Below are 26860 nucleotides of genomic sequence, written 5' to 3' on the forward strand. Positions count from 1 at the left end.
CCAGCAGGATTTCAGCTGCTCCAGAATAAAAGGACGTTCCAGCACACTGACCTGCTATGCTAACTTTAGCATGTGTGTCAGTTAGCATGAAGCGTAGCATCTTTCAAACAGCACTGATCTCCAGGTCTGAAATATGAAGCTAGCACAGAACGTACCACGAACTGCAGTTCCTCTAATGTCCACTCGAGGCTGTCTCCAGCACTGAGTCAGTCCCCAAACACACCCAGGTTAAAACCTCGGCTTTACAGCAGAAGGAAACACGTTTAGAGCCTGATACAAGTAACAGTGTGGGACTTTAAAGCTAATTCCCCCCTTTGCAACGTCTCTGAGTGGTGTGACTTTTTAGGCAGCAGTGATCTGAGGACTTGGTGACAGACCTGTGTGACAGACAGAGTCTCTCAGTGTTGATTTGGTGATTTTAGAAAGTCTAATAAGACTTTTTCTCAGCTGGCTGCTCCTCTGGTTTGATCTCTTAAGCCTCTCTGTCTGCCTCTCAGTGCAGACCTCAGCTCATCCAGGGTCTGCCTCGCTCTGCTTTGCATCACACGTGTGTCTGTGTGTTTGCTACATTTAAAGTGCGGGTTTCTTCCACTCTGTGTGTGTGTTTGTGTTTTGCAGCAGCTCCTCTCCCTGCTTGTTGTTCCAGACTGAGGGGATCCTCGATGTGACACCAGCTACGTGACACACGTGTGTGTGTGCTTGTGTGTTTTTCAGCCTGTGTGTGTGTTTCAAAACCAGTTTGTATGAAAAATGTGTGCATGTACGTTTCCTAAAAAGTGAGTTTTCACTTCAGTTTTATTTCTGTGTTTGGCTGCTACAGAAAATCAGAGGCTCTGGGGTTACCTCTCTCTAAAATACTCACACACACACACACACACACACACACACACACACCTCGATTCTCTTATATGGGCTCATTAACTCTGTAGTGCGTTGATTAGCTACTCAACAATCATGCTGTTATTATTACTGGCATCAGGAGAGCCTCTCTCTTGCTCTCGCTCGCTCATACAGACCCACAGACACACACACACACACACTTTACCTGTGTGTGTGTGTGTGTGTAATGATGAAGGAGGCTCTCTGAGAACCAAAGGGTGAAGAAATACATAGAATCAAAGATTAAGAGGAAATGAATCAGTGTGAAAAAAAGGTAAATTTAAACAAATCTAAAAGAAGGAGAACAAGAAAAGGAGAAGGTGAGGAAGAAAAAAACAAGAATGATGAGGGAAAAAAAGCTAAGAATAAAGGCGGAGGAGGGTCAGGATGTGGAGGACAAAGAGAAGGTTGCTGGTTTGAATCCTGCCTGTGTTTGGTTGTTCTGTGGGTTCAGCAGTCACATTTATCAGCGCTCTGTTGTAAAGAGTGTGTGTTACTGATCGGAGCACAGAGTGTAACGGTGTGCTGACATCAGGCGGAGTGACGTTAATCAAGTTAGACACAGTTCAGCTGTCAAATGTCAGCAGCTGCCTTTGGGCTCCAGCTAAAAATCACATCACTTCTCAGCACGCTTTATTTTATTATGCAAGAAATATTTTGTAAACTCTCTGAACGCTGACGCTCAGCGAACATCACTCAGATTTTTTTTTTATTATAAAAACCCATGGACTGATTTTTTTCCTGTTTTATTTCTAAAGTTTTTAAATTCAAGACAAAATGAACAGGAACACCATGTGGACCGCACTAACCACAGCAATACTTTTCATAGTACATTTTACTTTGCTTCATCTCCTATTCCGAGCACACATTTTACTCCAAATCAGAGGAGGTAAGTTTAAAAAAGCTTGCTTTTTTATTTTATACGACTAACTGTCCGCTCTTTGTTCTGAAACAGGCGTTAGTCTGTGAGCTGAGATCTAGGTCTGGGATCCAGTTCAGCCAGCAGACTCCCTCGCTTCCTCACCAAACAGTTACGTCTGTGAGAGCGAAGAGATGTGTGTGTCTGGCAAGTTTAAGGTCTAGACACTGTGTTCTCAGCTGAGTGTCTGTGTCTGCGCGTGCTTCTGCAGAGGCAGTCGCTGATTCACTGACTGAGCGATGAAAAACTACTCGGGCCAGCAAGTAAGTGTGTGTGTGTGTGTGTGTGTGTGTGTGTGTGTGTGTGTGTGTGTGTGTGTGTGAGAGAGAGAGAGAATGCTGCTGGCTCACAAACAGGGATGTTGACATCAGCACTCAGTAATAACAGTAACATCAGCAGAGAGAGGATGACACGGACTGTGTGAGTGTGTGCGCGAGAGACACGTGATTATTTTTGTCACAACCAGGCAGATGTAATGAGTAAGCAGCGGGACACACACTGAATATCACACACACACACACACACACACACACACACACACACACACACACACACACACACACACACACACACACACACACACACACACACACACACACACAGGCTCTGGTCAGAGACACCGTGTCCATGTGGATTTCCTGATGATAAATTGCTTGTTTAGGTCTAAAGCTCATCAGTTTTTTAAAAGTTTTTCCTAAATTCTGTTTATACGCTAATTTTACTTCTTTCTATTTGTTTAGTCATCACAGAAGGACATTCTGATCATACAATAATGCCCCCAAAAACATTTTACATCCCTGAGTTTTTGTCTTCCCCACCACTGCCCTAGTGCCTGTTAGCAAGGGCAGCACTCTGCTGACCAAATTAGATAGGTTACAGCAGAGGACTGTGTGTTATTGTGAGGAAACACAGAGGAAGCCTGTCAAAAAAACACCTTTCATCAGAGCACGGAAACGCCTCATTCTTCATTTACATGCTAACAGGAAATCGGAAAAAGAATCGGACAAATTAAACATTTTCAGACAGCGAGGGTAGGCGAGGAGTTTTCAGGTTTAAGACTCAGGACGTGAATGTTGTGGAGCAACATCTATGAATGACTTGATGGTAAGAAGCACTGAAAGAAGCTGGTCAAGTGAAATGATCCTCCTTTTGCTAATCAAGAAGACCCCTGAATACAGAGAACACCCCAAAATCAGACAGCCCTCCATGATCAAGCCCTTGGTGACAGTGGGAAAGAAAAACTCAATTTTGATAGGAAGAAACCTCCGGCAGAACTAGGACTCCATCTATTGCAACTGGGTGGAGGGGAAGCGAGGGAGACATGACAAAGGATACAGTGTGGAGGAGAGCCAGAGATTAATATTAACTTATTATGATTAACTGCAGAGTGAATGATATTCGATCACTCCATTGTTAGAGCAACTAAAAGTTCAGTCAGGACTGTAAAAACAAAAAAGTTCATATCCAATAATTTATTTTACTTGGTAGTATACCTCCGTTATGTGAACTGCCTACTTTTCCATGCAGACACAGAAAGCTAGAGGCGAGGAGAGCAGCAGGAAGACCCTGTGAGCAGACAGCCTGAAGGGAAGAGCTGGGTTGGTGGCGGGTTGCAAAGTGGCTTGCAAATATATAGCAATCAAAAGAAATGTAAATGGGGCAGCCAGTTGCAAAATGCATGGGTCAGTTATGTATATCTCTCTATCTGTACATCTATATATGATCTGCCAAGGGTTTGGCAAAGTCTTCAGTCTCACTGAACTATCACAGAATTTGTGAAATATAAATCAAACACAGCGAAACTGCCACAACCCATAGCATTTATATTAGCATGCTATCATTTACTAGTTAAACAGTGTTAACGTAGCATCCAGCTACTTGTCAGACTGACAACTCAATCCGTCCATCTTCTTTCTCGTTATCCTAGCTGTCATAGGTTGTGATTCAGGATACATTCAAAACCCTAAAATCAGATTTTTTTTAATAAAAATCAAGACTTAATCTAAAATTAAGCCCATACTGTGCTTCTATGATGAGAGACATTAAAGGTTAAGTATAACGAGGACAAGTTGTGCCCTTGATGCAGAGTACTGCTCTGTGGAGAAAAGCCTCCAGTGAATGTATGCATTCTATAGATCTTTGCACACAAGGAAATATTGATAAGTGAAAGCAGAGAGCGACGCTGAAGAGCACACGAGAAACAGCTACAAAAAGTGAAAGCATTAGCTGACATCGATTGTGTCAGCACAGAACTGACCTGGCATGATCCTCTATATACTACCTTACATAACACACACACACACACACACACACACACACACACACACACACACACACACACACACACACACACACACACACACACGCACACAAAGAGACACACAGCAGAGGCTCTCCTGTCCGTCAGAAAGGCTAGCTAAATGCTATGTAAACATCTGTGAGGATTAGAGGTTTTAGCCTATAAAGAACTTAGCGACTCCACAGTGCAATCGGATCCCGTTGACACGACGCAGCGTTTATCTGAGACTTCAACGGCTCTGAATTGAAATGGAGGAGCGCTTCAAACTGTTTACGTTGCAAAAGTATATAGCTGCATTAAACTGGAGGCAAGATGACAGCAACATTAGAGGGATATTATATAACAGCTCGTGCTTTTGACTCCTTGATGTTCCTTGGGGGTTTTGAAGCTGTCTGAACATGTGGGCATACACAGCTGACCAGCTTAACATACACAACATCATTATATAAATCGAATCAATCACTTTCCTTCAAAACTATCGATTCATCAGCTCTGCCTGCTCAATCCTACAGAGAGAGGCAAGCTATCAAATACCATCCACCTTCACACCTATACACTTAGCACATACGAGTAAGACTCTTCAAGAATAAGAGGGAGCGACTCTTCCAGCAAAAACAGGGCAAAAGATGCCTTAAAAGGTCATTTCATCATTATTTTGCCATATTTTCTGCACTCCAAATACACTCACCAGATAAATCATCAGAAGATCCGGTCAAAGTTTTGGTGACTTTAAATTTAAGAGGCTTTTTTGTCCCATAAATTATACAACTTCTTCAGATTAGCAAAGTTGTTCTATTAACGGGCAGAGATTAATAACATCTCCTGCCTTTGGACCGGCTTCTCCCATTGCTGTTTCACTGTAGGGTTATAGCAAGCCAAGAAAATGAATACAGACAATTAAGTACGCCTTTGTTACAGTAACGAATATGTCTGTGGGCACACAGTTAAAGCTGCTGTGAGCCTGTTCTGTGCAAACACAATCAACTCATGCAGCTATTGATCGGCCCTCTGAGGTTGTGGTAGGACAGCTGCCATCTTTGGCATTTCAGAATTGCGCCATAGATTTCTATTTAGGATTCAGTGACATTTGCAATCCTAATATTGTCTCTGGTTACTCTAAAATTTAGAGTTAGAGCAGCTTATGAATTTCACTTCTGTAGTTTGAACACAGTGAAAAGACAGCGTGAGCATTGGTGGCTGCACAACCAATCAGAAGAAGCAGTAAAGCAGTGCTGCATTTCGCTGCTGATTCGCCTCGGTTGAAACTGAAGATCATTTTGTTTACTTACTCTTTGAAGAAATTGGTTGTTTACAGAGGAAAATGAATGCTGGGGCATCATAGCATTGCTAAAAGCATCTCTCATAATCCATGTGACTCTCCCACAGAGGCCCACCTTTGAGCCTGGCCCCACTGACTGAACCACTGCTGCCGGCAGGCCAAAATCACTGTTTCTACTTATAAACTGTATTACCATTTTCTGCCTGCAGCCTGAGCTGAGGAAACCTGACATCACTGGACGGAAACAAGTGTGTGTGTGTGTGTCTGTGTGTGTACAGGTGTGATTAGCACACTGACTCTGGCTGAGGGCCTTTCACACCTCAGGTGAACCAATTACCATATTGCATCAACCTATCAGCTCCTGTCAGATAGTCGGGACACCTGCGGGCTCAAACACTGGAGTTAGTCACGGTGGTTTAAAGCTATCTGACCTGCATCTGTCAGCTCTAATACTGAAACCCACCTCGCCTTTTTTTTTTTTTCACAAAGAGAAAAAACACAGACTTTTCTAGAAAGGCAATGAAATGAGTTTCTATTTTTCCCTCTCTGAATCCTGAGGATTTGAAATTGTCCAAAAAGATTTGCTGTGGTTTCAAATGTCCGACGGGGGTTTCCCAAACCGTCGTGCTCTTTGTCACTTTTGGAAAATGTCACAGTCTCTTCAACCCGCCCGAAGTTTGTTTCCACACCTGCTTGTAAACAACCAGTGAGAAGCTTCCTTCACTCTGCTCTTCCAAGACAAGTTTGCCAGATTCTAAATCGCTGAAAAGAGATTCACGAAACTGACTGAATCTCTTTTCAGCGATTTAGAGAGAACCTCATGTTACAATACAAATAGATAAAATACATATCTGTGAACATGTGGCAGGTAAAAGTCCTGACATGTTTCCCAGCATGAAACAGGATATTGGATTTGACATTATCAGGTTTCTTTACATACACCATGCCATTAGTTTATGGAAGAGAACAATGGATAGGCAGGGAGTACACGAAAAGATGCACTCAGCTAACTTAATAATTAAGAATTAAGGCTTCGGTAACATGGAGAGGCCTGCCAGTGACCGTCTAGCAACCACTGAGTTTTTTTCTCACACACTGTGAGTAGTTGCAGGCAAATACATGAAACTTCTAATCTGAAGGCATGCAGCCTTAAAAGACTGCTCACTGACCCTCTGGTAACTGTTAGCTAGGAAACCTGCTAGAAAGAAGTGTGTATTCTGGGACTAGTCCATAAAGACGTGATTTGATGACCAATAGAATAATTTCCAGGTTTTTCAAATAATACCTCCATAGATAGACCATCCTCATGAACACGCAGTAATTGTTCTATAACCAGGCCTGAAATATAATAGAAACTCCTCAGTTCACAAAAGAGCTTCAGGGGTTTCTCCTAGTAGGCCCTTGAAGGTTAAAGTATGGATAACCTGTTAAAACTATTAGTTAAACAATAAAGGACACATTTAAATGTATAGCTGCTAAATGGAGGATTCGATAACAGTGTGGGCTTCAGATCCAGTTTAAATGTATTTGTCTGAGCTCATTTAAACTCGACAGGGCTGCAAATAATCATTTAATGTTGCTCGAGCAATTAGTTTATGATGTTTCATCTTTCATGAGCTGCGTTAATTACTTTTTCTCTCTTTTGAGTTACCTGTCTGCTGCTCCAGTGGTTCCTGGTTTATTAAAAGAGGAGGCAGAGGGTGGGGCTGGAATAAATAAAGAGGCCTCGAGGGCAAAATAAACCATCTGCTATAAGCACAGGGGGAAATGGGGCTTCTTTATGGTCCCTGTGGTTTCCCCCTGTACCTTTATGGGGTTTCCCCGTCTGTTATTTAGGTTCAGTTTGTGATTCTTTGTAAAGCAGCAGTTTTTGAGCTGATTATTCTGCAAATATCTGATCTTGTTTGCTTCTGTATTCCTGTCATTGTTTTAGGTGAACAGTGCACGTGTGTCTATGTGTCTCTCATCCACATATCTCCACTAATAACCATGCTTTACTGCTTTCCCACCATTATACACCAGAAGCATCCACACATGCATTCATCCATCATTCCTACCAGGTTCCCGATGGTGAGCATGCCGTTGAACTCGTCAGTCATGGGATAGTGCTCCATGGCCATGAAGAGCGTGTTGAGGACGATGCAGACGGTGATGGCGAGGTCCAGGAAGGGGTCCATCACCATGATCTTCACCAGCTGCTTCACCTTAAGCCACATAGGGCAGCACTCCCAAACCAGGTAACGGTGGGCAAACGTGTACCAGCAGGGGTGACACTTCTTATGGGACTCCTCCAGTTCTGCACAGGAAACAAAATGTGGTCAGGAAGCACTGTAGGCAAAGACAACTGTGGTTTCCTTCTCCATAAACAAAGTTACACTGGTTCAATTGGAAAATGAACAACTGAGAAGCTGGGAAGGGGGTAAGTTGCAAAGCAGATTGCAGAACGGACTAAAGATGCAAAAATATTGGGCCCTAGATGTGATTTTCCAGGTGTAAGGATGAATGAAAGAGATGACAAATTAATACATAGTAAGCCTAAAAGACGAGATTTGGCTTAAAATGAGCTCAAATTACCTCTAAAATCAGCTGATCTGCTGGGATTGTGCATGACTTTGACTCTGATCTAACATTTTGCTCGATTAAAACAAGAACAGAAGTGATTTAAGTCAAGAGATAATTCGGATACAGCAGGATGGAGGCAAGGTGAAAAGAATACCAATCAATGGCTAAATCAATAAATGGGCAAATGTGATTATTGATAGGAACAAAGACTGGTCTAAAAGGAATTTTGGACTGATAAATGTATCTGTTGTGTTACAATCTGAAGCTCTTTCTATTGGAGATTATGTATCGGAATTTCAGGAGCGGGACCACGCCTCCAAACACGCTCCTTCCGGCTGTCATCGATATAGGTTCCCCCAGTTCTGCAAGCTGTTCATTCTCGTTTACGTGCCCCACCCTCCCTCCTTCTTCTCCATTCTTCAACTTCTTCACTTCTATTTAGTACACGGGGATCTGCCAGGCCCGAGAGCCATCGCCAGTCCCCTTCGAGGCCTTCCCCAAACCGCAGCTCAATTCATGTCCAAGCGTTCACCTTTACCTACTAAAACGCTGTCAAAGTTAAAATGAGGACGTGGGCCCAGCTAGTGAATATAAATACTTCTGGAGCAGAGGCTCAGACTGCATTACCTATAATTATGTTTTTCAATAACAACAAAGATAAGAGAAATACTTTAAAATAAAATAGCTGGTGGGCTGCTCTGTGGCTGTGTGGCACAAAGCTTGATGGCAAACAGTCCTGAACACGTGAAATAATTAATCGGAAAATCAAACCAGTAAAACAAACAGTGAAGGCACGTTATGAAAAAAGCACTGGTGGATTTGCAGCCTTTTATTTAAAGTAGAAAAGCCTGTCGTGGAGTGACGGAGCCTCGAGAATGCAGACTGTGAAAAGTCACAGGGCTGCAGTATTCCTAAATGTTTACAAGGTGTCCTCTGGTGTCAGTGTGATGACCGACGGCATTATGGCAGCAGTGAGAGGAGTCGCACTCCCAGATTGTTCTTTGTAAAAGAGCCCTTATAGAGACATTTATGTGAGCTGAGCGAGGATCAATAGATGCTCTCTTTGCACTTCTTCATCACCATTTCTGATTATGACATAAGATAAAATTATCCAGGTCCTTCAAGGTTCATGAAAACCTTCTTCAGGACCTAAAGTTGTCTGATTGATGGGAAATCTCCAAACTGATATATCAAACGTGAACACTGTTACTGTTTCCCCATTTCACAGCTTTAAGCTACATTTACAGTTAACATATGACCAGATTAGAAAATGATTTTCACACAAAAAGAGTCACGACTGAAAAATGAACCTGGTATTTATATTAAGTAAAAACTTTCCATCTGATATAACTTGTTTTGAGCAGCCAACTAAAGTTGAGCCAAACTTCTTAAAGTTTTCTGCAGTGAATCATCAGAAACTCCTGAGGTACGAACGGCTCTGTTCCCCTTCATCAGTGACATCATCTTTGTGCAGCTTATTAAAATGATGCTGAATAAAAACTGATTGTTTATTCTTTAGGCTGAGACACTTGGAGTGGGTGTAAAATTGATTTGGTTACAGTGTTTTAGCAAAATTGTTTTTCAGTTATGAAAATGCTGTATGACTACCTCCAGTGTAGGTTTCACGACTATTACCAGACATACTTTGAATATTTTATAATTATGACAAAATCATAGCTGATGCAGAATGCAGATGTAAATTGAAGCAAATATTTATAAAACTGCAATTTATGTTTTGATTTATTTTAATAATGCTATTTTATTTTGGCACTTTTTTCTCTCCATACGCCAAACGCCACCTGGTGATTGCTTAGTTCATCTGAACTGGTAAGAACATTATGGATCGAGTGCTGTTTTTATTTTTTTTAATCCAAAGAAGAGCTCGAGCTAAATCATGCAAAATAAATTCATAAAGCTTATTTTAAATTGAAGGAAAGTCTCCTGGGAAACAGATGATAATTTTAAAAATGACATGAATAAATCAAAGAGGGGAGCCGAGGAGGGACGGAGGGATGAAGGGTGTGCAGATGGATGCAGGGAGGACAGCAGTGGGATTTTGTATTTTCCTGTATAATGATCTGTTCTGTAAGAGCAGCGACTGCCGAGGGGAGAGACTGTGACTCAGCAGACCTATCGCACGCACACGCTTAGAACACACACGAGTGCAGATTTGATATGAATCCAGAAATGTAACACACCAATATCACACACACACACATACAAACACACACACAGGAAGTTGGAATGATCTCACGGTTAATGAGGGTGACCAGGATAACACTCTCTCCCTCTCTGTTTCTATCATTCTCTCTCTGTGTCTCTCTCCCTTTTCCCAAGTCCCTGGCGCAAACAAAGCCTGTGTTCCCCTGGGGTTGACTAGGGCAGCGACACACACACACACACACACACACACACACACACACACACACACACACACACACACACACACTGACTTTGAAGCAAACTCAGCTACACACAGGCTCCTCTCTCGCACCCACAAAAGCGTTATAATTCAGACAAATACGTGGTTACACAATCACACACAAATACACACATATTGAGACACAAAGTCAGGCAAGGTTACAGTCCCATATTGACACACAAAAGCAAACACATAAAATGTGAAGGGATGCTGGAGCTGATGCAGAAACTTGTTTTTTCCAGGTAATGAGCCTGTTTTAAATCGCTCTGCCTTTTCGTAGAAATGAAGTGAAACAGAAGCTTCTGTAAAGAAAGGAAATCCGTTTAATCCTGTGTGGGATTATTTTAAGAATGATTAAGATTAGCTTCACTTTGTTTCGCTGCTATCAAAGTCTGCTAAATAAATCAAAGGAGTCTCCACTCAGCCTCAGCCCAGCGGGTATTTGGGATAATATTAGGAAGTCCCCATCTAAATGAATGTGGATAAAGGCTCAGTATTGATTTCTATGGTCACCGGGGCATAAAAACTGCACGTGTAGAATCAATAAGTTGTTTTTATCTGTATTTTTTCCACCTGATAGAGCACATGCCTCATGTACCGAGGCAGCAGCCTGGATTCAACTCCGCCCCTGGTCATTCGCTGTGTGTCGTTTCCCTTCTCTCTTTCCCCACTTTGCCATCTGTTCTACACTAACACTGTCAAATAAATGCAACCACTATGACATTAAGTCAGATACAGTACAGCATGAAACAAGGAGATGGCATAGAAGCGGTTTGCAAAGCGGATTGCAGATGCAAAAACAACCATTAGCAGACCAAAGCAGCTCAAATAGAATGACTCATATGGGATTATTTATGCTTTTTTTTAATTAATGGGAGCAAAAAATAATAATCTGTCTAGAAAAAGCACATTTAATTTGTCTAATTCACACGGGGGATGAAGGGAATCCCTTTGAATCCTGTCTGAATAGGAAAGCCATTCAAACCAATCGGTAATGGGCATGAAAACTGACTAAAATTCCACCATTAAGTTCAGTCTATGAATTATGGCAGCTAAATTATTCCCTGTAAAACAACAAACTGTGGACCATTAATTCAGAAAGCTCAGCAGAACATCAGCTAAAGTTTAAACTAAGCTATTTTAGCCTGTCTACAGCTCATGCCACATCTGCAAGCCACTTTGCAACCCTGACTTCGGTGTCTGCTAAGAAGCTAAGAAACCTGCTGCTGCTCTCCAGACCATAAGCATGTGGAGGCCCCAGGGCAGAGGCATGCTGGTAGCTAAACTGATGGGAGCTGGACTTCTTAATGCAGGTTCATGAAGATATTTCATTTGTCATCTGAGAAGCTTAAACACTTGTAGAAGCTGATGAGGACACCCACGTGTTTTTGCTATCGTAGGGTTAAATATACTGAATTCATACCTTGGTTTATAATGACTCAGTTTAGTGTGTGTGTGTGTGTGTGTGTGTGTGTGTGTGTGTGTGTGTGTGTGTGTGTGTGTGTGTGTGTGTGTGTGTGTGTGCCCTGCATTAGAATTAGCGTGGCTCACTTTGCTTCTCACCTTCCATGACGTCAGTGAGGTAGCTGGCAGCACTCATTGCCCTGCCCCGGCGCTCCGAGTCCTGCGTGGACGAAGGCCGAGGAAGCAGCATCGTGCTCAGCTCTGTGGTGGATGTGGGAACCTAAAAAGATGGAAGTCATCCTGATTACTTCAGATGTTTAGACCTTTATCCAACATGCAACCAGAGAATAAAATATGGTATTACCCCACACAGAGTCCCATCTTAACAATCATGCAGTTAGTCTGGGATTAAGAAGAAGAACCAAAATCTCAAAGATCTCTACCAGCTCCTCCAAAGATATGTTTTAAAGACATCCTCATTTGATTGAGCCTGCTGTCACACATACTCATCATTCATTCATGAGTATGAGCTGCCTTGGACTCTTCTGTTACCATTGTGATAGCATCACACATACACACATTCATGTTGGGTCAAATGGGTCAAACGTAGTGCTGTGATTTCTTTGTGTGTGTGAGTGCGTGCAGTCTATCACCACGGCAACAGAGAAGCAGGTGATGACTGGTGTTCAATGAATCAGAGAAATCAGCGTGCCGCTGCTGTGTGTCTGTTTATCTCTTTCATCCTCACTAAAAAGCACTGCTGGATTTTTGTTCATGTATCAGATGAGCTGCACGAGGGTTGAACTTCTAAAACACCCACTCGACTCTCCTCTTAAAGCCTGACTTCAGCTGCTGCCTCTCAAATTAAAAGTTTAAATTATACTAAGTAATCAACTGGCTCTCAACATTAATTCGCTGCAACCCTTGTTGATTTTCATGAGCTCTTGGTAGTGATCATGATGGCTCATGGAAGCCATTCCTGACTGGAAAGAGAGCAGATGGATTATAAAGTATGTTCCATCAGGTCTGGGAATATCTCAGGAGGAACGCGTTGGTACCACATCGAGTAAAACTCAGATAAATGTCAAGAAATAGGGGGATGAAACTAATACGCTGATCAAAGTAAATGACATGTGGCCACGTACCAGTCTCCACAGAACAGAAACTAAAACATGAGGAGCTGCCAGTGCTGCATCCATACAAATGTATAATATATGCATCCTCCTGTTATTACCCTTCACAATAAAAGCCCTAGAATTTACAGTGCAAGAGTGCTCTCCTCTTGGACAGTATAGGAAATCTTGCTGATAAGGTTGTAAGAACTGCCTTAAACTAGATTAAACGAGCTGTGTGAATAACAGTTTTGTGCTCACAAAGTTTGTCTTTGGAACGTCTTTAAAGTGCCAACAACAGCCTTCAAGACCATATAACAGGAAATAACAAGCAAGTTGTTGTTGCAGAGCCATCCAGGACTGATGGTGTGTCAGATCTAATGAAGACTTAAAGCTTATAATCTACATTTTGTTTAATCAATTTTCCTCAAAGAATAAACTTGTCCGAGCAGGTTTTTAAGACAAAGTGCTTCAGTGGTTTTCTGTGTTTAAATTTGCAGCACGTCTTTTGAGTAAGCTGTACTTCTAACTGTCCTACTAAAATCCAAGCATTGGATTAGCCATCAGAGCCTCCTTACTGCCTACTCACTGAGATCCTCGCCCAACAGTTCAGAAAGTCCTCTCTGTACATTCATCATGCGTCCTTTTTAAACTCTCATTCCAGTCATTCATGCAAGCAGATGTCAGAGTTGTGGTTGTGTTACTCATCTTTAGGCCCGAGCATTTTAGCAAGCACAGCTAGTGGAAGGTAATTTCAGATCTAACCTTTCAGACAGCTGAAGGTTCTCCTGGATGTGAGAACTTTGCTCTCGGAGAAGGAGAGGACGTTCCACAGCATGTGATGTTTAATAGAAACTTTAATCTTATAGGTTCATGTGACCTGCTGAGTTTGGTTGGATTATTCTAACCCAATATTGGATCTATTGGTGCAGTTATTTGTGTATTTCACATTGTGAGATGTCTTATTCAAGAAATCAAATGATAATTTGCGACTTTGTAGAAGCTTTACATGAATACAAATGGAAAATGATATAAAAGCAGGTCTGATAGCTCCTGTTACACCCGTTTAAAAACTGCAGAATGCATCTGGTTGTCGCCGCAGCACAGCTCAGCTGACACAAAGAAAACTGCTGGATCTCACAATAGAAGACCTTTTGCTGCTGCAAAACTGCCTTTTAAATAAAGTTGTGTAGGTTTGAACGGTGCTCAGCTGCTCGCCTTGTAAAGGCCTGACAGTGGTCCCCAGTGAGCTCCAGACTCCTCGGCCCTCACACAGAGGAACCTGCATGAACCTCATTTGCTCAGGTGTGATTACATAACGCTTCCTGCTAAGTGTTCTTCCAATGAAGCATGACGCACAGGCCTGAAGGTCGCCGCCCACAACACCGCCTACATCCTGTCTGTGTGCCAGGCAGGGAAGCACCAGGGAAACACACACACACACACACACACACACACGCACACAGCCAGCCGTTTTAGCTTCCGCTGGCTGCTGTGGGTTGCCATGGGGACATTTCCATGGCAAATAAGTGAGTTCTCGTCCTCTCCTCCTCCTCCCACTCGTCTCTGCATCAGTCTGAGCAGCAGGACAACAGGTTTGTGGATGGATGGACAAGAGAAGCAGAAATACTTCATGTCAAAGCATGAAACTATAAACTGAACTCAGAGCTGCTCTGAACTCCCACACAACCCCTGCAGTTTACATTCAGTTTATCAAGAAGTAACTTTTTCTACACACTGCAGGAGATTTCAGTTTTTTATTTGTGGTGAAGGGGAATTTTGCCTGGCAGCAGCAGAAACCAGACAGAAAAGGTGAGATTACCAAAATGTGCTGACTTGCTGTTGGAGGTGACTGTTGAGATTTGGCACTACAGAAATAAAACCGAACTGAACTGAATTGGGCTAACTGTTTGCAGATGCTTCAGAACTTTCTCATTAGCAGCCACTTTAGGCTGGCTCCAGAGGTAAGTCACTCCTCATAGACTCCAATAAACCTTTTCAGTTTCCTTTGTACCCGAGTCCATGAAACACACTGTTACAGGACTGCTGACGATTAAACGCTCACAGCGGCCCAATGCTAGCAAAGCCTTAAAACTGCACTCAGGCTTAAAGTGACATCACACAACCAAAAAACTTAAAGTCCAGGTCAAAGGTTAAACTTCAATATCATTTACTTAGAATTAAACTTTTATTCTTCCCATGAATAGTCTAAAGTGCTCAAGTCGAAGGTCATTTGACTTCTTTCAGGCTCCTGAAGACGTTCCAGCTCTGGCTTCATCAGTTCCGAAAGCTAGAGAAGAGTCTAAGTTATTAACCTTGGTCGGGGCTGGCACACAGAAGAAGTCCCAACATGCCTAGATCACATGGATTGAGGAATGGATGGTGCTTAAATCACCTGGGAAAGGATCTCAGGACTGTGTTGCAGGTGGTTGATGGTTGATGTTGTAGGCCACCACCTGCTTGGTCATCCCAGGTGGACATAGATGGCCTCCTTTACTCTGCTCTCAAATCATCTCAATTTAAAAGGTGAACATCTGTCTCCTCAAGAGTGTCTCTTCTCTTTTAGGTGTAGATGTGGAGTTGACGTCTGTCCTGATGGGCTAACCCTACTATGGTGTGACATGTACCTGTGGAGTGGTCCTTTGGGTGATCTTATATCCCAAGCACTCCTCACTGCATTGCACGGCATGCATGACGTTGCTTAGTTTGGATGTGGATGCTTTTGTCTTGGGATGAACCACTTTGTTATCTGGGAGTGTTGCTGGGTCTGAATTGCAGTAGAAGATTCTTTTGAGTTTCTCAGACAATCATGTCTCATGTGGAACATTAATGTTAGTCCACCTGTTTTTCTGCTTCTCACAAATTTGTGAGAAATTCAGGATTCCCGATCAACTTTTAAACCTGAACCCTTTCAGATAAGAGGTCTTAGAGAATTTGATAAGGAAGTCCATTTGCCTTTGACTTTAGGTTCTTAGAATGCCATGATCTTGATGACCGAGGACCTACACATAAGAATTCCATTCAGAAAAACCTGCAGTTAGAAACACCCCACTATTGTCATTTTAACATTCACCACTGTACAAAGTATCAGTAGTGCTGCTTTCCTTAGTAGCTTCAGTAAATTCTACTTTCAGAAAGTATTTTTACATTGTCAAAATCTTGGGAGACTTCTTTCTCGAGACTTTAGGAATTTTTAGAATATTTTATAAATACTTGACCTCTGACCTTGCGGTTGAGGTCACTGAGATTAAATTCATCCAGGATTTCTGGCAGATGTACCTGTGGTTTCAATTTGAAACTGCTACGTTGCTTCGTTCTCGAGTTATCGTATTTTCAAAAAAGTTATGAAATATTGGTATCATATATTGTAATTAACTGCTCTTCTTGTATGTGTCTTTATTTAAAACATAACACACAATAAACAAAGTAACAGTGTGTTTAATCATGAAGCTGCACAGCATCATAAAACTAAACTTCCTGGCAGAACAGTTACCCTACACTGAATTCAAGCCTACAGGTGTACCTAATAAAGCGAACTCTGAGTGTATTTAACTACTTTGCCCTGTTCTTCTCCTCTTCCTCCTCCTTGTTGTATAACAGTGAAGGTCTGGAAGCAGGTTATGAGCAGTTGGAGGTGACTGAACACCTCCAGGCGTGGAGCTGCTGTGTTTGTCCTGATGATACTCTAAACCCACTGCCTGACGGGGAAAAGGCACCACTGTAAACAAGTATTAAAATAAATGCATTCCCTAATGGCGTGGAGCTCGCTGCCTTTCAGCTGCCACAGGTTTTATAAGGCTCTGCTGTGAGAGCGAAGATGGAACCGAGGTAACGTTAAATTGACAGAAGTGTCTGAAAGCTGCAGTTTCAAGTGGCACTACTGTGCTGCAAGACAGAACACTGAAAAACCCATTCTCACCCCTTACAAACTCGAGATGAAAGTCATTTCAGAGTAACTAAAATCACTTCAAGGACAACAGGAAAATGTGAAAACCAGGAATGGTATTAATATTCTGAGAATCAGCACTTTGACTAAAGGAATAATCAAAAGATCAGAGCTCTGTAACAGAAAAAGATGTTTATATTTAATTTTTAACTCAGTATTTTGAAGACATTTGATTCCATGAGGTGACCATTCATGCCGGTGATTTGACATTTCTAGTAATCAGGATCTAGTTATCCAGACAGGTTCATTTCTTTGTCTTCAGGGTTATAACAGGCAGCACGGTGGATCAGTGGTTACCACTAACGCTTCACAACAAGAAGCTTGGGGCTTGAACCCTGTCAGAACCTCTCTATGTCAAAATTGCATGTTTTTTCCTCATGGTTGTGTTGGTCCGAGAGATCCAGTTTCTACCTTTATAAAACATGCCATCTTAGCCCAGGACACTCTCCCGAAGAGAGATTTTACTCTCAAGATTTTCACACTGTATTTAAATAAACATGATCAAACAAATAACTATCTAAATTGCCTTACTTTTTCTTTAACGACAAAAGAGTGCAAGTAACCTAAATTCGGCTTCTAAACAAACATCTATGTGGAAGCAGTCCAGGAACTCCCAATTTTGGAAGCAGCTCTCCACTCAATGCCGCAGGGGCAGAATTCATGTATGAGTCCCTTCAGTGTTTAACAGTGAGCGTGCCTCGTGTGCTATGTTTGGGGTCATTGTAGCAACACCACATAATTCACAAGACAAGCTAACAGACTTCAGTTAGAACTAGAAAGCCAACCTTCCTGTTACTAGCTTTGGTCATTTACAACATGGTGAGTGCTCAGTGCAACGATCAACCTCTGTTTCTCTGACTTTTTTTAATAGAAGTTATGTTGAATGAAACTTTCAGAGTTCTTAAACACTTCAGTTGGAGGAAACTGGACTACATTTTTAGGATCATGAAGATGTTCCGCCACTCATTCACCGTTTCAGTTCTAAGAACTGATGGAGAGTACCACTTATTTTACTTCTAGCTAGGTTGCCATGGAGGTGACGCTGCAAGTTGTTGATCAACCATGTCATCAGCACTGAGGTCACATGGGTCTCAGTGTAAGTTGGGGTTGAATCTGGAAAGGGATCTGAAGACGGGGTTACAGATGGCGGATGGTGTGCAGGCTTCTAATTCTGTTTAATGATGGTCGTTCCAGCTGAATGTAATAATAATAATAATAATAAACTTTATTTATAAAGCACACTAAAAAACCAAGGGTATACCAAGGTGCTTGACAAAAAAATAAAATAGGAAAAAGGAGCTGGGAGGGAAAAGAGAAAGGACCCGGCACGTATCAATTCTAAAACCTTGACAATCATAATACATAAAAGTAGTTACAAAGCATAACGGATAAAAATGCATCAATGCACACCAAATATTAGCTAGGTGGAAAAGCAAGATCAAATAAATAAGTCTTCAGCTGTGATTTAAACAATGGCATAGAGCCAGATGCCCGGATAGCAACAGGAAGATTCATAAGACTGGGGCAGCTACAGCAAACGCACGGTCGCCCCGAGACTCCAGAAGAAGTTGGCTAGCAGATCTAAGTGCTCTGACAGGAGTGTGTAACCTAAGAAGCTCACTGAGGTAGCTCGGCGCCAAATCATTGATAATTTTGTACGTGAAAAGTAGTATTTTTAATTGAATACGGTATTTTACTGGCAGCCAGTGCAAGCCAGCAAGAACAGGAGTGATGGAGGAAAATTTCCTGCTACCTGTCAAAAGGTGTGCCGCCGCATTCTGGACAGTCTGCAATCTAAGGAGAAGGGAGGAGGAAAGGCCAATGTAGAGAGAGTTGCAGTAGTCCAACCTGGAAGTCACGAATGCGTGAATAAGTACGTGGACGCATTCAGCTGGAACGACTGTATCATCAAAGAAACTTGGAAAAGAAAGACCTTCAGCAATGGCCATGACCTAGCTGAGAACCTACACAGACAAAAACTAAAGTGCAGACTAAACGTACGCACCATCCTATTGTATCAGACCGAACCCTGCCCAAATATGATTAGTGAACAGCACTTGGACTACAAGAGGAAACCACAAAGCTTTGAGTACCAAGAATCTTGTTGCCTGTTTACTGTATTCATGCTGGGTACGTTATGTCATTTGTCCCCGTTTAGCCAAAGAAAAGTGCAAAGCAGCGTGTAAACACCTGTTTATGGAGAACACATCTGCACAGGCAGACTTTCTCACCTTTTCTGCATGTGTTTGGTCAGTGAGTCATGCAGTACGAGTGTGATCTGATTATCATCTTGACTGGACATGACCCAGGATGCATCTATGTACTGCATGTTTCCGTGCGCACAGCTGACTGCTGGATGTCAACAGCCTTGGTGAAAAAATATGTGCAACGCAGGAAGCAACGAGAATGAACCTATTTTAGGATTTCAAGTGAAAACTGTACATTAGTTACTTGTGGCATCAGCACAGCCGGTGTGTGCATGTTTGTATGGCTGTTAAATGGGAATACTGTCTAATGCTGAGTTAGTGATTCTGGCTTCAGTATGATTGTTGAGCCTACTGTACATTCGATCTTGTAGCTCATCAATAGAGGTCAGTGTTGACAGACTGGGCAGTTTACTGGGGCAAAAACATGTGGACATAGCTAGCTCGACATCGACCTTTCTTTGTGGACTTCAGCTTGTTAACCACATGCTGAGTCATGAGCCAATGCTTCCTATCCTGGTTAGAAAGCATCCATGAACTATCCAGGGCCATCACACAGACACAGATACAGCTAATTACTGCAAGGTGAATTTCAAACAAAACCCTGGAATTTTCCTCACTGCAGCTCAGACCTCTTGGATGGTCTGTGAGTACAGTGGTTCCCAACCTTTTTTGCGCCATGGACCGGTTTATGTCCGACAATATTTTCATGAACCGGCCTTTAAGGTGTCATAAATAAATAAAACGAAATAAAACCAGTACCAGTACTGAAAAAAAGAAGATTTATTCATAACACACGGGGAAAGACCCGGGGAAACCAACTTAACAATAAAAATGATTAAAAGAAACATAACAATAAAAACCCTGAAAAAAATTAATTTACCAAACGGTACCAAACGACTCATGGACCGGTACCGGTCCGTGGCCTGGGGATTGGGGGACCGCTGTGTTAGTACAATTAACCTCACACCAGCCTTATCATTGATCATATAATTGCATTAAAAATGCTCCAAAGGCTCCAACACCACAAACGTGGTCCAGTTTATAAACTCCACTTAGCTGAGTTTAAGCCTAGCAGACAGCTAGCAGCTACTTGGCATCCACCTGTCAGACACGTCCCAAATGAAAAAAACCTTAAGCCTCAATGCAATTTAAAGAGGCAAGCCAGCTCCCCCTCACAGCTGTACCAGGCTATAAACATGTTTATTTTTGCTATAAAGTTGGGAATGTTAACATGGGAGTCACTGGGAACTGATTCACTTTGGACGGAGCTTCAAGTGAACATTAGAGGAACTGCAGCTTTTTGCTCCTTTAATGGCCACTTTCAGCTGTCTCTTGAGCACTGTGGGAAATATATCATTTTTTATTAAGCTTGAGTAGTGGCATTTTGGTAAAACTTTTATTAAGTGAAGTGATCATAATCATTTTCTTATATGTCATTCAAGCAACTTAAAGAAGTCCAGACGCTTTTCTTTGCAAACTCCTTTGACTACGATGACCTGGATGACTGAGAACCTTCACAGACATTTTCTTATACATATTGCAAATGTGCTCATAAAGAGTTAGCACTCAGTCTTTTGAGGGTTATAAGCTTCATCTGGCGAGACCGTTCAGATGACATATTGTGAAAGGTGACAGAGTGCAGAAAAGGTCAATGCAAACACGCTTACATACACAGACAAGAGTTATATGAGTTTTTAGGTGAGAGGTAAGATATATTTTGCTTGCAACTGCATTTTGTACCTGCATAGCAACAGGTTTGGTACAGGACGTGCTCATGATGTTCCAGAAGATAAGCAAGAAGAGAAGGAGCAACAGGAAACACCGGGAGTGAAGATGGCTGTAAACAGCTCTTTAAGTATGGTAAAAGGTCGTCAACAAAAGAAATGTAGCAACTGTCATCAACTGTAATTTATGCATGTTATGTTATCTGCTGACGCAAGAAGGGGCGTAAACCCTGACATACAAAAACCATTTGAAGTGTGCTTTCTAGCGGAGATTTATGCCGACGATGTGATGGTGTATATCTTCCCACGCGTGTGTTCAATAAAATCATTGTTTTGACTGAACTCATCTGGACCACTGGTTGTTTGTTCTCACACCTCAATCATCGAATCAGGACAGCACGTTTGCGCTCTGAGCTCTATTTTATTTGGATGCTAGCGAGCACTAACTAGCTGCTATCTGTGTGGTACAGTTCATTTACCCTTTTGGTGACTTCTGGCACCAAAAACCAAAGATAGCTTCTGTCAAACTGCAAATGTTAACGCTTCAAAAGTGTCTTCTAAGCAGAAGCTGACACCTGCGTGCTTCCATACATTTTTGATATACAGTATAAGGTTTGAAGCACTTTGATTCATTTGACAAATGTCACAACCTATCAAAGTCAACCTCAGCTTAGACTACACTCCCCCAACAGTTTTGCCCAAATTTGGACTCTCTGACACCTGATTGGCTCCTGGTAAAATATTTATCACTGTGTGATGTGAACACACAGTCTGAATGAATCTATATTAGTTAGCTTTTCAATGAGGATTGTAACCACACACAAAGATCAGAGTGTGTGTGGAAATAGTCTGGTGGCAACAGTGTGTGTGTGTGTGTGTGTGTGTGTGTGTGTGTTTACGGAAGGACATCTTCAGTCGTACGGCTATGCTGGAATGTGTGGCTTTAGCTTGTGATGGCAGAGCAGTGACACTGTGTATGCATGTGTGTGTGTGCGTGTGCGCACGTGTATGAGCAGATGGGGGGAATACCATGGCACTGTTATCTGAGATGGTTGATATGAGAGTGTGTGTGTGTGTGTGTGTGTGTGTGTGTGTGTGTGTGTGTGTGTGTGTCTTTAACCCATGATATCAGAGTGGAGTTATGCAAAGCACTGATTCATAATTCACATGTTTGAGTGTTGGATGGCTGCAGGCTCCACCATTGTTTCCACTGCAGTGAACACACACACACAGTCAGGACACGGTACTCACACTCTCCTCCTTGACCTTCTCCATGGTGCAAGCAGGCAGCTGCCCCTGCAGTGGCGGTGGGGAAACCCCGTTCTGGTCCATGGCAACAAACAGCTTCCCGTTAATGTTTAGAGTTGGATAAAAAACCTGGAAACACAAAAAACACAAAAGCATAACTACGGTACCACAGAAGGGACAAAATATTGTAAGAAAAACTCCATAAAGTGGTCAAGTAATTAAAAAAACAGAAGAATCTCTCAGTTTAAAGTAATAAATTTGCAATTTATGAGGAATAGAAATTAGAATTTAATTTTGTGATCAGATTAATATGGTGTATGGTACGGTCTTGGACAAATGATCACCCAGACTAAAGTGGTCTGAGGTTATAAAGCCACACATTATTAGAAGAAAACTGAAAAATACTATGAGATTATAGAAGTAACTTTATTTAAAAATCTAGATTATTCAAAGACAATAAATTGTTACATTTATTTAAAAAAACTGAATATTCATTGAGACTAAAGTTTTTTTCTTTTTTTAAGAAACTAAAATATTCTGTAAGGTTTAAGAGCTGTATTGACATGAAAAGAACTAGAATAATCTGCAAGATTAAATCGGTAAATTTATATAAAGAATAACATTTTAAAAGAGGTAAATCTGGAGGCTGAAGAAGTCACTTGGATGAGCGATGGAATCTTTCTCCCAACATTTCCGAAAACATTTCATCCAGATGAACAGAATCAACTTTCTGAGAAGAACTACAATAATCTGAGAGATATAAATGATTGCTTCACGCTCACCTGGGAGCTCCGGCTGGCCGTGCTGTAGGTGCTCGGCCTCCGTTTGGGCCACGGTTGGGGCAGGATGCCGCTGAAGGTTCCTCCGCTGTAGGTTCGACTCCCGACGCCCTCCACCACGTCACCCGGTACGCTGTACTCGTCATCGGCCATCTCTCCCTCTGACCCTCGGCTCCTCAGTCGGAAGTTGAAGATGGAGGAGACCTGACTGCTTCGCCGTGTCCTTGTGGAGAAGGAGCGGGCGAGGAGTGGGTGGAGTGGCTGGAGGAGGAGGGGGGAGTAAAGTAAAGTTTTGCACTGAAGATAAACGGTATTAAATTAGATTTTTCTCCACTGACCTTTCCACCATCAGTCAAGTCCACCTGCAGAAGCTTCTCCTCAGATAGGTTCGCCTCCACGTCCCCCACGCCCATCAGCGCCTGGCTCCGCCTTCGCTCCTCAAAGCTGTCCATTGGTGGGCCAAAAGGAGAGAGGTCTGGTGACATCAATGAGTCAGAGTCGGTAGCTTTTTGTGTGGCACCCTGATGAAAGAGTTAATATTGTTACAATAAATGTTTGAATAATAAATATTTATATATTAATACATTTTCATTCATGAATGAGAATAAAGGACAGAATGTGAAACAGAAGCCATGAAAACACTGCTTTTAAACACTCATTAGTTCACCTTTGTTGCTGTATTATTTTCACTGAAACACAGCAGATGGAGCGGATCGACTTCAGTAACTGAGTTGCATTTATACCATTTATTTTACTTATAATTCCTATACGGAGGACCAAAACTGCAAAAATAAAAATGATGTAATAATCCATTAATGTGACTCTTAAAAGAGCAATATAAAAAAAAAGATATCACTGATTCATTAACAATAAATGATATTTGCCTTCACTACTGTGTTTATTTGTAATTATTTACCTTATTTACCTCCTATTCGGTTTATTAACTCTCTCAGTTTAAGCATGTTTTAAAGTTGTCCATATGTTCCCTAGTATTTTACTAAACTTATTATGATGATTATTGTTATTAATTTTGCACAAACTAAGAAAGTACATATAAATACATATATAAAAGTAAAAACAATGGCATCTTCATTTTGCATGTATGATTAATTATGCACATTTTTAAAACTGCCAACTTTTCCAGTTAAATTTACATTAAAAAAAAAATACTGGAAATTAAAAAGTATAATGAAAAGCAAAATTTAAAAAAACCCACACCACAATATTTATTTGTTAATCGTCATATGATTGTTATCTTCTTCTCTGTATGTATTATTGTAGGGTCTACCTTACAATATAAAGCGCCTTGAGGCGACTGTTGTTGTGATTTGTCGCTGTATAAATAAAATTGGATTAATTTATTAGATATTTTGGCAGTTTCTGACCTCCGTAGTCTTACACTGCACTGCTGGATAATTGCGCAGATCAGAGCATCAGTTACCTGTTGCTCTTTCTTCAGTATCTCCATGGCTTGCTGAAACTCCCGCTCTTTCTGGCAGGCCTCGGCGATGGTCGCCTGGTTCTGCTCCTCGTACGCCATGGCGACGACGGCCAAGATGAGGTTGATCAGGTAGAAGGAGCCCAGGAAAATCACCACCACGAAAAACACCATGTAGGTCTTACCGGCCGAACGCAGCGTCTGAAGACGCACACGTGGAAAAAGTTATGACGGGAATAAAATCGATACTGACTGAAGTGCAACATTAAAAGTGAAGCAAAAATGGTTACAACAAGAAATATGCTTCATTTTACAGAGTGGCGGAAGTAAAGAACAGTGTCTCACATATCCTTTGTTCACTGTGTGGAAAGTGAACACATGCTCACTGCATGTAGTATTATTAAACATAGTTACAGTGATGCACTGAGGACAACAAAGCTGAGTTTCACAGAAAAATCATTTAATGCATTTTTATCCTGCCTGCAGTTTCTGCCCACGGTTGCACTGACATGACATCACAATTGTGAGAAGGCCAATCAAATTCTGGATAAGGGACAGTGCCACCCCCGGCTCCGCCTTTAGCCTCAGCCCTGATTCGAGAGTCTGACGCCAAACTTGTGTCAGAATGACATAATGTCAGGATGGGAACACGCTGAATTAGACACAGTCTAGATGTCTGTGTAGGCTCTTAGCCGCAGTCTAGATTAGACACTGGAAGAAGAGACTTTATAAACTTAAATCTTACCATTTGTGTTGTCTCTGACTTTATAACTGATCGATTGCTCCTGGTGCTTACCTGGTGGTAGAGGTTTTCCCAGTAGTCTTGTGTCATCAGACGAAACAGGGACAGAAAGGCCCACCCAAAGGTGTCAAAGCTGGTGTAGCCATAGTTGGGGTTTCTTCCTGCCTTCAGACAGACAAACCCGTCCGGACACTTTCTGCAGCACAGACACAGAAACATAACGTGACTCTTAAAAGCTGTCAGTGTGTTTCACTGATTACCAGCAAAGATTTTTACATATAAATATTTTTTGTGGATGTTCAGGATTTAGTTTTGAGGACTTTGGAGTTGCCAATCATGATGCGATCAGGGGGTGGGCGGTTATGTAACTGTAACTACTGTTTCTCTGAAACGTGTGATTTTGGAAAATCTAACACCACTGGTTTGTGCAGAAAGTAGGTGTAGGGACATTTTGAAAGCTGAGACAGTTCAGAGGATTCGAAAACAGCGTCTGTGTGTCTCTCTGCCGTCTTTCTATTAATTCTGTGCAAAAAAAAAAAAAAAAAAGAAACCAAAAAAACGCTCCATTTCCTCATCAGTGTTTACGACCGAAGGCTTGTTATGGTCGTGCAATTGGGACCCGCCCACACGTGTCGCCGCAGAGACGGGGCAGATAGCGCCAGGAAGGCATTCATCATAATTGATATTCCACATTCATATCCTGTCACATTCATCGCCGCCCACGCGGTCACATCTGAACCGCTGATGCGCAGCAGTCCCATGGGTGGTGTGCTGGTCAGTGGAGGGGAGGCTGCTGCTGCTGCCCAGCAGCTTACAGTGAGAGAGACACTGAGACCAGATGATTAGAAAGTAATAAGGAGGAGGGAAAAGGTCAGAGGTACAGAAACCTGAACATATCACTGATGATTAAATGAGGCACGCCAGAGGCCAATCATGCAAAACTCAAAAACAAGTATTCATTCAGATTTTAGGTAAAGTGACTCCGCTGTGACTCAGAACTGAACAAAATTATGAAGTTACTTTTTTGGCCTTTATTATGCAATCAGACAGAAGAGGTTTGCAATCAAAACAATAGATCAGAGAGCAAAGCTGCAGACACCACACACAGAAATATTAGAGGGTGAGCCCAGAAGTTTGATTAGTCAGCCGACCTCCACGAGCGTTTGAGACGCTACAATCAGCCATGTATGAGGCGGTCTTCAGATCCCTCCCCAGGCAATTCAACCCCAACTACAGGACCACCTCTAAGGTGAAAAGCCCACTAAACTAGGGTCCGCTTGGGTCACTGTCACGTAAATGACATTATCAGACAGAGGGTCTGCCTGTGACTTGTCCACTGAGAATTCACATTATAATGCACCAACTACGCATGCACCCAAGCAGCGGACTTCAAAAACGTATAACAGGAATGACTACTCGCTGTCGGGTTTCCAGCTGTCTGTGTCCCAGCCAAGTACTTTCCAGGATTAAGGCCTGATTCAGACTTCCTGTAGAGCCTGTGACATAACCTACATAAGTAGCTAACGTTGTGACCGGCATTTATGCTTGTACGGATGCTCTATGTGTTAATTTTATTGACATTAGTCCAATAGTTTCAGCAATCTCCTTCCTGGAATTTGCTGACATTTGTGAGTCCTTATAATAATGCTATTATTATTATTATTGTTATGAAGCGTAAATTCAAAGACTGAGCAGAAAAGTATCTGGACATGCACAGGAGGAATAAACGCTATTGAACAGGCCAGTCACAGGTCGCACCGACACAACGTCTACTTACATTTCTAGGGATGAACTGAGATGTGAAATGTAACCATGCACCTAACACCAACAAGCCCAGCTGTCTTCAGTTCAAGGACAACGTTCACATTCTTCTGTATTTTATGCTATACAGTATATTAGT

The 26860-nt window shown here is 42.0% G+C and overlaps 1 protein-coding gene across 1 annotated transcript in view; it reads right to left on the minus strand.

The window, feature by feature from the left end:
* LOC116323494 (sodium channel protein type 4 subunit alpha-like) overlaps nt 1-26860 on the minus strand; it is a 245376-nt gene that overhangs the window by 81536 nt on the left and 136980 nt on the right. The window contains exons 10-16 of the mRNA XM_039617215.1: nt 25015-25156; nt 24222-24419; nt 23119-23301; nt 22784-23041; nt 22005-22130; nt 11924-12044; nt 7434-7672 (exon numbers count right to left, since the gene is read on the minus strand). Of these exons, the coding sequence (XP_039473149.1) occupies nt 7434-7672; nt 11924-12044; nt 22005-22130; nt 22784-23041; nt 23119-23301; nt 24222-24419; nt 25015-25156 (1267 nt within the window). The remainder of the gene's footprint in view (nt 1-7433; nt 7673-11923; nt 12045-22004; nt 22131-22783; nt 23042-23118; nt 23302-24221; nt 24420-25014; nt 25157-26860) is intronic.

This window comes from Oreochromis aureus, linkage group 9 (genome assembly GCF_013358895.1).
Source record: "Oreochromis aureus strain Israel breed Guangdong linkage group 9, ZZ_aureus, whole genome shotgun sequence".
Lineage (NCBI taxonomy): Eukaryota > Metazoa > Chordata > Actinopteri > Cichliformes > Cichlidae > Oreochromis > Oreochromis aureus.